The 10,408-nt window shown below is 48.1% G+C and overlaps 1 protein-coding gene and 1 long non-coding RNA gene across 2 annotated transcripts in view; one reads left to right on the top strand and one right to left on the bottom strand.

The window, feature by feature from the left end:
- Positions 1–2,733: 2,733 nt before the first annotated feature.
- Positions 2,734–9,176, bottom strand: LOC144288615 (uncharacterized). The gene is made up of 3 exons (XR_013356575.1): positions 8,249–9,176; positions 3,351–3,485; positions 2,734–3,038 (listed from the first exon to the last, which is right to left on the bottom strand). It is a non-coding gene; the product is annotated as an uncharacterized LOC144288615 (long non-coding RNA).
- FKBP9 (FKBP prolyl isomerase 9) overlaps positions 7,827–10,408 on the top strand; it is a 39,922-nt gene continuing 37,340 nt past the window's right edge. The window contains exon 1 of the mRNA XM_077856256.1: positions 7,827–8,068. Coding sequence (XP_077712382.1) covers positions 7,842–8,068 — 227 coding nt within the window. The 5' untranslated portion in view covers positions 7,827–7,841. The remainder of the gene's footprint in view (positions 8,069–10,408) is intronic.

Here is a 10,408-nt window from a genome sequence, read left to right as displayed (position 1 = left end):
TATGCTGCATAGGAGGTGGAACTGGGTGAGTGTTCACACTCACAGGCTAAGATTTTGTGTAGTTTGAACTTCACCTCTGGTGCCACATGGACTTCCCTATCAGCTTGCCCCCATGTGGGGCCAAAGGGGTAAAATGGAGGTGAGGATTGAAAATTATCAGTGGTGAGCATCCAAACTGGAGTGAGACGATTTATTACACAGGGCCATCTCTCAGATTCAGTCCAGTTTTCTGGTTGTGATAGACTCAATGTAGTAACATCTCACCCATTAAGTAATGAAACAAACAGGAATTCTTTCCCTGCTGGTTATAATTTGAAAACACTATTCTTTTTTTTTTCTTTTTTGAAAACACTATTCTTACTTGCCCCTCTATATTTATGCCTGTAACATATGGAGAGGTGTGCAGATATAGTTTCTTTCCAGAAAAAGAGTAAAGTGGTTATTACACAACCATGAATACACAGCAAGTCAGTCTTTACTTTGTACCAAGGCACCTAGCCCAAGTGAGAGACGCTTTATTTGTTCTCCTTCCCTGTCCTACCCCGTCTCCATCTCTTATATCCTCTCTACCCTATCCAGATTCATTCTCAAGCCCAGCCATAGGGCTTTGGTGTCGGCCCAGTGGTAAATGGGTGGCTGCAGTTGGTCCTGACTCTGTTTTACTGGGTAGGCTTTAAGCCTTTCAGAATGGAACAATGTAAAAAAAAAACTAGACCTTTTCTTGCTTATCTTGGTCACCTTTTGCAAGCATAACTGTCATAAATGCCATTATTTTGCTCACAGGATATATTATTTTACCTATTTATTTTTTGCCAGAAAAATCTACATGAGTTTGCTGTCATTCAAATATTTCATATAAAAAGGGAACGTAGCAATAGGCTCAGGGTAGTATGAAAAAAAAACGAAACAAACCCCTGCAGGTTCATGTTCCTCTATTTACATCTGGGAGCAAGCTCTCCCTGATAATTAGGCATAGGCGCTGCGCTTGTCGTATGTCCCCTTTGCAGGTGCAGCCCTGGGCACACTTGGCACAGTCCATTGGCAGCAAATGCAACTCCTGTAAGAAGAGCTATTGCATTCTTACAGGAGATGCATTTGCATTCTCTGCATTTGCAGGGACTGGCACAGGTGGAGGAGCCACCGGTGGAGAGGGAGCAATTGGGGTCTATTTTGGGGTCCAATGCAAGTGGTAAAGAGAGGCCCTTGGGCTGGCTGGAGGTATGGTGTTCCACAAGGTATATTTCACTAGCTTTTATCTTACCAGTGACCTTTTCTCCACTAGGAAGATGGAGGAAGGAAAAAGTGAGTAAAAGAAAGATCACGTTCTATTATATATTAAAGAAACATGGCTAGCTTAGAGGATAGAATGCAAATCTTTTTTTTTTTTTTTTTAAGATTTTATTTATTTAATCATGAGAGACAGAGAGAGAGAGAGAGGCAGGCTCCATATAGGGAGCCTGACATAGGCCTCGATCCCGGGTCACCAGGATCAGGCCCTGGGCTGAAGGCGGGGCTAAACCGCTGTGCCACCCGGGCTGCCCTGTCTTTTTTTTTTTAAAACCAAAAACCAAATTCAAAGAATTCTTATAGTAAAGGAGGCAGTAAACCCCCAGGGGTACATGTTCATAGTCGTCTGTGGCATAGTGGAAATGTGAGAAACCCTGTATTATTTCTAACAGTTTGTTTATTTATTTATTTTAAAGATTTTATTTAGGGATCCCTGGGTGGCGCAGCGGTTTGGCGCCTGCCTTTGGCCCAGGGTGCGATCCTGGAGACCCGGGATCGAATCCCACGTCGGGCTCCCGGTGCATGGAGCCTGCTTCTCCCTCTGCCTGTGTCTCTGCCTCTCTCTCTCTCTCTCTGTGTGACTATCATAAATAAATAAAAATTTAAAAAAAAAAGATTTTATTTATTTACTCATGAGAGATACAGTGAGAGAGAGGCAGAGACACAGGCAGAGGGAGAAGCAGGCCCCATGCAGGGAGCCTGATGTGGGACTTGATCCCGGGACCCCAGGATCACACCCTGGGCCAAAGGCAGGAGCCCAACTGCTGAGCCACCCAGGCATCCCAATTTCTAACATTTTTGACTGGTGTTCCATTAACAGTTTAGTAGTTAGTAGGATTGGAGGGAGAAGGGCAGACAGCCCTTTATTGGAGGCTTGAGGTAGATAAGGTTGAGGGAAGAAGGGGAGGCACCAAATGTAATTGCTAATCTGTGGCAAACCTTGTTGGTCACCAGCCCAGTTCCCCTTCCTTCCCTGCTAACAGCACTCTGATTTCATTCAGGAGTCCAAGGCAGCTGTCTACTTCGGAGAAGACTGGTTAGAGAGGAGGGACCCCTTCCATCCCCTCTGAAGGTGAATCTTGATTAGTCTTAAGGGCTTTCATAGTAATCCTATTCCTCTTCCACTGATTGGTTCAGCGATGGGCACGTGATGCAAGTTTAGTCAATGAGATATTTGTCTGAGGACAGCTTTATGGAAAGCTCCCCCATCTTAATAAGTGATTCTTTCTCCTTCAGGATGGCTCTGCCCACATGTGGGGGCCAGTTCTGGGGCAGCCATGAGGGGGCAGCGGCAAAACCAGAGGATGACTGAGGAGAGGAGACACTTGAGGTCTTGGGGATGTTCTGGAGACACTTGATTAACCTGGAGCTGCTTCCCACCCAGACTTCCTACTCTAAGAGACAGTATATCTCTTTTTGCATTAAATGATTTTGTGTTGGGTTTTCTATTACTCATTGGTTAGTGTGATTCCTCAGATTTACATAGTATTTAACAATAGCCTTTTTTTTTAAGATTTTTTATTTATGTCATGAGAGACAGAGAGACAGAGAGACAGAGAGAGAGGCAGAGACACAGGCAGAGGGAGAAGCAGGCTCCATGCCAGGAGCCCAACGTGGGACTTGATCCCGGGACTCCAGGATCATGCCCTGGGCCGAAGGCAGGTGCCAAACCGCTGAGCCACCCAGGGATCCCCAGTATTTTGCAGATTTCCATCCCTCATGTGTTGCTTCAGGTGATCTTCACAGAAACTCTGGGGAGGTAGGGAAGACACGTCACAGACAAGAACACTGATGCTCAGAGAGTAGGGGGAGGGGTGGCTCTATAAGCAAGTCTAGGGCTTTTCATCTGAGCACATGGGAATTTCAGGAGTGTTGTCAAATAGTGTGAGTGGGATAATTTGCTAGAAACTTCTGGGAGGGAAGAAGAGGGGGCGCTGCTGGAAGCAAATTTCTCCCCCTTCATATTTGCCTCAGGCCAGCTCAGATGGACTTTCCAGGGATGTTTTTCTTAATGCTGGCCTTTTCTTTATCCCTGCTCTGTGTGTGCCAAGTTAACAGCTTACCTAGCTTAGCCTCCAGGGTTTACTGCTCTTGGAAGATGTGATTCATGGGACTTCCTTTATTTCAGGCTCAATGAAAAGCGGAATTCTTTCTTTGGGGCCCAGCTTGTTTGATTTTCCTGATAACATTTTGACTTCCTGTATAGAGGGGATAGGACGGAACCCAGTTTTTTGACTTTCATCTGGACCAACCCTTTTCCAGATTTCCTTTCGCATCCTCCTCCAGCATGTGCTGCTCCACACTTCCGTTGGCCTCGGACCTTTTGTATGTTTCTCCTGTTTTGTCCTTTTCTTTTCTTTTTTTTTTTAAAGATTTATTTATTTTTATTTATTCAGAGAGAGCGAAAGAGAGGCAGAGACACAGGCAGAGGGAGAAGCAGGCTCCATGCAGGGAGCCCGACGTGGGACTCGATCCCGGGTCTCCAGGATCACACCCCGGGCTGCAGGCGGCACCAAACCGCTGTGCCACCAGGGCTGCCTGTCCTTTTCTTTGATTGTGTCACAGTTCTTGCTTACTGGGTCTCTATTCTCTCATTGATTCTCATCTATTTTTCCCTTCTTACTATCTTTCTCTCTCGCCACCCACCCTCCGCCACCCCAAGCCCTACATTTTATTTTATTTTATTTTTTTCAAGCCCTACATTTTAAATCCAACACCCTCCCTTTCTTTCTGGTCCCTGTCTCACTGACTTTTGAGTCTACTTGATGACTCTTCCTGACTATGAATAGAGTTTTTATTTTTTAGACTTGGAAATCCTTACAAAGTCACCCCCAGAAACTCAATGGAAATAATTTTTTAAAATTATTTTTTAAAGATTTTTCTATTTATTCATTTGAGAGAGAGAGAGAGGGAAAGAATGAGGGACAGCATGAGCAGGAGGGAGGGTCAAAGAGAGAGGGAGCAGATTCCCTACTGAGCAGGGAGCCTGATGTGGGACTCGATCCCAGGATCCTGAGATCATGACCTGAGCTGAAGGGAGATGCTTAACAGACTGAGTAACCCAGGCACCCCAGAAATCATTTTTTAAAGTTTCAGCTTGGGGGTGTTCGGCTGGCTCAGTCGGAGGAGCACGTGAATCTTGATCTTGGGGTCATTTGAGTCCCATGTTGGATGTGGAGATTACTTAAATAAAACTTAAAAAAAAGTTTCAGGGGTGCCTGGGTGGCTCAGTCAGTTAAGTGTCCACTCTTGGTTTCAGTTCACATCATGATCTTAGAGTCCTGGGATTGAGCTCCAAGTCAGGCTCCATGCTCAGCGCTCAGTGAAGAGTCAGCTTAAGGATTCTTTCCCTCTCCCTCTGCCCCTCTCATGATCCCTCTCTGTCTCTCTCTAAAATAAATAAATATTTATTTATTTTTATTTTTAAAAGATTTATTTATTTACTTATTTATTTATTATAGAGAGAGAGGCAGAGAGACAGGAGGAGGGAGAAGCAGGCTCCATGCTGGGAGCCCGACATGGGACTCGATCCCAGGTCTCCAGGATCATGCCCTGGGCTGAAGGCAGCGCTAAACCGCTGAGCCATCCAGGGATCCCCTAAATAAATCTTTTTTTTTTTTTAAAGTTTCAGTTTGATTTTAATTAGTTCTTTTTTTTAAGCGAGAGAGGAAGGGTGTGAACACGTGGGGGGAGGGGCAGAGAAAGAGGGAGAGAGAGCCTCAAACAGACTCAATGCTCAGTGTGAACCTGACACAGGGTTTAATCTCATGACCCAAGATCATGACCTGAGCCAAAATCAAAAGTCAGACGGTTAAGCAACTGAGCCACCCAGGATCCCCTTAATTAGTTCTTAGTATAATGCTGTCATTAAAGCCAAGAGGTAAATTTTCTCTTTGGTAGATTGCTACAGAAGTCCAATGCAAAGAATGGTTGGGATTTAGGGATGTTGAAGAGCACAGATACTGTTTGATCACATAATTAACATTTTTAAAGAAGGACAAGAAATCAAAGCACTGGGAAACCCTTAAAGGCAAAATGGGAGTGGCAGTCACTACTCAGCCTATCTCTTCCTACATGTGTCTTCTTTCCTGTCCTGGAGTATTTTCTTTCTCATATCTCAAAGGATTTTAGAATTGGTATGTCTTGGAAATCAACCCCTTCTTTTTATAGAAGAAACTGAGGCCCAGACAGGTGGCACATGTCACCCACAGTTGCAGTAAGAGTGGAAGATTCCTGACTGGAACCAGGTTGGCTTGTTTCTGTGTAAAACTGAATTTTGTTTAAAAAAGATCTTATTTATTTATTTGAGAGTGAGCAAGTGAGAGAGAGACAGAGAGAGACAGAGAGAGGGACAGGAGGACAAGGGGAGGGCAGAGGGAGAGGCAGAAGTAGACTCCCCAGTGAGCACGGAGCCCCACGTGGGGCTTCATTCCAGGACTCTGGTTTCAGGACCTGAGCTGAAGGCAGACCTTAATGGACTGAGCCACCCAGGTGCCCCAAACTGGATCATTTTTAATAAATATGTGGCACAGTCATTAAAAACCATAAAAGAACATTGAAAAGTACAAAGAAGAAAGCAAATAATTACCCCAAATTCAACCGCCTATAGATAGCCTGTGGTAATAGGATGAATTATTTTAATAGGTTTTCTATTTCCGTAGAATTAGCTCTATTAGGAACAAAGAACACTTATTTAGTGCGACATGTAGTTTCTCATTAGATCCTGGGATCTAATGAAATCTAAAATTATCTTACAATTACCATGTTTTCTCTTCATCTTGCAGGGCACACACTGTTTATTACTTTGCCGACGGTCACCTACCTAGGAGCTAACTAATCCACATAATGGTGTATTATTCCCTTGATAAATTGTTGAATTTTATTGCACACATTTTATTATCTTCGTAGCTCTATTTATAAATTAGAGTGGTGCCCAGTTTCTCTCCCTCTCCCTGCGTTTGCCAGGTTTTGGTATCAGGATTGTTTGCTTCTAAAAGCAGCTGAAGGATCCCTGGGTGGCGCAGCGGTTTAGTCCCTGCCTTTGGCCCAGGGCGTGATCCTGGAGACTCAGGATCAAATCCCACGTCGGGCTACCGGTGCGTGGTGCATGGAGCCTGCTTCTCCCTCCGCCTATGTCTCTGCCTATCTCTCTCTCTCTCTGTGTGACTATCATAAAAAGAAAAGAGAAAAAAAAAATTAAAAGCAGCCGAGAGACTCTTGGTGCATTGCTTTCATGAGTTAAAATTTTTAATTAAAAAAATTAATAAATAAGAACCACCAACTCTAAGCTAAGCATGCATTTTTTAAGTACTCTAATGACCCTCTTGGGGCTTCTGGGTCTCTATTGTGAGGTCCTACCTAGCTGAATCACGTGTGTGCGACCATTTGAGATGTTTGCTAGTTAAGTCCCAGGTCACAGTGCATCCACTAATGGCTTGGGGAACGCTCACAGTAACTTAAAACCTTCTCCTATCGGGGGAGTCTCGAAATACATGCCTCTCCTTTTCTCTTTAAGTATTATCCTGGGGGCCGCCTGGGTGGCTCAGCGGTTGAGCGCCTACTTTCGGCCCAGGGCGTGGTCCTGGAGTCCCGGGATCAAGTCCCATATCTCCATGCAGGGAGCCTGCTTCTCCCTCTGCCTGTGTCTCTGCCTCTCTCATGAATAACTAAATAAAATCTTCTTTTATTTTTAAAGATTTTATTTATTTATTCATGAGACACAGAGAGAGAGACACACACACACAGGCAGAGGGAGAAGCAGGCTCCATGCAGGGAGCCCGATGTGGGACTTGATCCCGGGTCCCCAGGATCACACCCCGGGCTGCAGGCAGCGCCAAACCGCTGGGCCACCGGGGCTGCCCCAACTAAATAAAATCTTAAAAAAAAAAAAAAGAAAAAGAAAAAAAGTAGTATCCTGGAAAAAAAAAAAAAAACCTAAAGAATGATTTTGGTCTTTTTCTTGTAGAATCTATTCTTCTTCTATTCTTCTTCTTCTTTTTTTTTTTTTTTTTTGTAGAATCCATTCTTGTAACTAAGTTAAAAAAAACACAGCAAAGCATAATACCAATCTAAGTTTCCCTCGCTTCCCAAAGCAGCCCGAAGTCGCTGGATCCGCGGCCACGTAGGAGCCTCCGGCGGCGCTAAGGCTGGAGTCTCCGGGGACAGGCGGAGGCGGGGCCGCGCGCGTGCGCTCTCGCCCTCCAAGTCTGGGCAGAAGCCGGGTCCCGAGGAGCGGTCGGAGCGTCCCTCGAAGACAGGTTGCCTCCGGCGTTGCCGGCCCCTTCCCGGGGCGGGGCGGGGCGGGGCGGGGCGGGGCGGGGCGGGGCGCGGCTGCGGCTCCTCCCCTGCTCGGCCGCGGCCGGGGGTGGGGGCGGGGGCGGGCGCCGGCGGAGGGGGTGGCGGCTGCGGCCCGGGGAGGGCCCGGGGAGGGCCCGGAGTCTTTCCACGTTTGCAAGCGCCGCGGCGCGCCCAGCTCCGACCCGCGCCCCGCGAGCTCCGCGCGCCCTCGCCGCCCCCGCGCCCCCCGCGCCCCCCGCGCCCTCCTCGCCCCCGCGATGGCGCCCAGGGTCCGGGGCCGACGGCCGCCGCCGCCGCCGCTGCTGCTGCTGCTGCTCTGGGTGACCGGGCAGGCGGCGCCCGTGGCGGGCCTGGGCCTGGACGCGGAGCTGCAGGTCGAGCGGCGCTCCGTGCCCGACGAGTGCCCGCGCACCGTGCGCAGCGGCGACTTCGTGCGCTACCACTACGTGGGCACGTTCCCCGACGGCCAGAAGTTCGACTCCAGGTACCGGCCCCCGCCGCAGCGGCCCCGCCCGCCCGCCCGCTCCCCCGACCCCGCGTCCCCGGGCGGGCCTTTCCCTCCCGCCGGCCCTCCCCCGGCCCCGCCCCCGCGAGCCCCGCGCCGCTCCTTCCCCCGCCTCCCTCCACGCCCGCGCTCGGAGCCCTACATCTCGGGTGACCCTACCTGCGCGGCCCTGGCCCGCCCGCCCGGGGCCCGAGCCTCCCGTAGGACCGGGCTCAGAGCGCTTGGAACAGGTCCCGGCCTTCCTGTCCTCCCAGCGCGGCCACACAGGGCGAAATCGGCCCCTCCGCAAACACCCCCCCCCACCCCAAGAGTGAATGTTGATGTCTGTCTGCCACCTCCCTTTACGGGCCCTTCCACGGGCCCCTTGAGCCAGGGGATGCCTCTCGCAGTACATGATGATGATGACGACGACGGTGGTGATGAGCTGCCGATGACACAGCCGTTAACGTTGTGGAGCTATTGCCCTGAGCCAGGGTAGCGAGAGCTCTCCGTACAATGAACTTATTCAGTTCTTACCTTAGTAGGTACCATTATGTTGCCACTGAGGTGACTTGAGGCCACTGGGGCTAAGGAACTTGTTTGAGTGGAGTCCCACCGGAAAACCCTGACAGTCCGAGGCCAGAGCCTGTGCCTGCTGGTACTACTGCCCTTCGTTTCTTGGCTCTTGGGCTTGGGGTGGTCCAGAGCAGGTCTCTCAGCTTTGCCCCAGGGGCCCTGGAGTATGCTCAGGATTCCTTCTCTCCTCTCTGCCCCAAGATCACACACCAATACCTGCCCCCAGCCTCTCTCCAGTTGAGCGTTCGGGTTAGGAGACCTCTTCCTCCAGCTACCCTCTGCTCTCCTCCCCGAGGCTTTGTTACCAACCCAGGTCTGTGCCTGTGCTTCTCTCCTTCAATGACCAGTCTAGGCAAAGACAGCGTTTGTTGAGCCCCTGCTGTGTGCCCTCCGCTGACCTAGGCTCACTCCAGAAGTTATCTTCCTAAAGATTCTTGTTGCCTCTCTTGCCTTTTTTGGAAATTTCAGACAATGAATATCCAAAAGCTGTTCATGCTAAGTGGTACATAGCAAGTGCTTAGAAATAGTCTGTTGTTTCTTATTCAAGAAACAGGCAGAGACACAGGCAGAGGGAGAAGCAGGCTCCATGCAGGAAGCCAGAGGTGGGACTCGATCCTAGGTCTCCAGGGTAACACCCTGGGCCGAAGGCAGTGCTAAACCGCTGAGCCACTCGGGCTGCCCCCTCTGTTGCTTTTTAAAAACAGCTTTATGTATCTATCATTCACATGCCATACAGTTCACCCATTTAAGGCATACAGTTTGGTGGTTTTTAGTATATTCATAGATTTGTGCAACTATCACAACTATCTAATTCTAGAAAATTCTCATCACTCCCAAAAAAGGCTGGACCCATTAGCACTCACTCCCCTCCCCTCCATCAGTCACCACTAATCCACTTTCTATCTTTATGTGGAATCATAATTTCTGGTGTTTTGTATCTGGCTTTTTTCCGTTAACGTGATATTTTCAGGGCTCATCCATGTACTGCATTCCTTTTTCTGGTTATATAATATTCTGCTGTATGACTGTGCCATATATTGTTTGTCCACCAGTTGATGGTCATTTGCATTGCTTATACTTTTTGGCCAATGAACATTTATGTACCGGGTTTTGTGTGGATATATGTTTTTCTTTCTATTGGATATGTACCTAGCAGTGGCATTGCTGGGTCCTATGGTAATTGTTTAATTTTTTAAGGAACTGCCAAACTGTATTCCAAAGTGGCTTCACCATTTTACACTTTCACCGGCAACGTATGAGTGAGTGGTCCTAGTTCTCCACATTCTCCCCCAACAACTGTAATTGTCTATCTTTTTTATCCTAGCTCTAGCTATCCTAGTAGGTGAGCAGTGGTGTCTCGTGGTTTTGGTTCACATTTCCCTCATGACTAAAGATGCCGAGCATCTTTTTGTGTATTTATTGGCTATTTGTATACCTTCTTTTATTTGCTTTTTTAGTTAGAAATAAGGAAGAATTTCCTGCTTGTGCTGTTGGTAATGAATAATTCCCACTAAAACAAGCTGTGTGATTGTTTTCTACCCTCTAGTTGTGGCAGCCACTGTGAGGCAGTGTGGGACAATGGAAGACATTATCACTACCATCCATTCAGCAAATGTGTGTGTAGTGTCTGCCCCAGAAGATGGTATCTTTCCCTGTCCCTACAGCTTATAGTCCAATTACATAATGTGATATGTACAGAAACAATAATAGCATACACTTTGGTCTCATGTGGAGTTTACACAGTTTTTACCATGTACCTTTTGA

Source organism: Canis aureus, chromosome 18 (genome assembly GCF_053574225.1).
Source record: "Canis aureus isolate CA01 chromosome 18, VMU_Caureus_v.1.0, whole genome shotgun sequence".
Lineage (NCBI taxonomy): Eukaryota > Metazoa > Chordata > Mammalia > Carnivora > Canidae > Canis > Canis aureus.
This window is presented reverse-complemented; position numbering and strand designations above follow the sequence as displayed.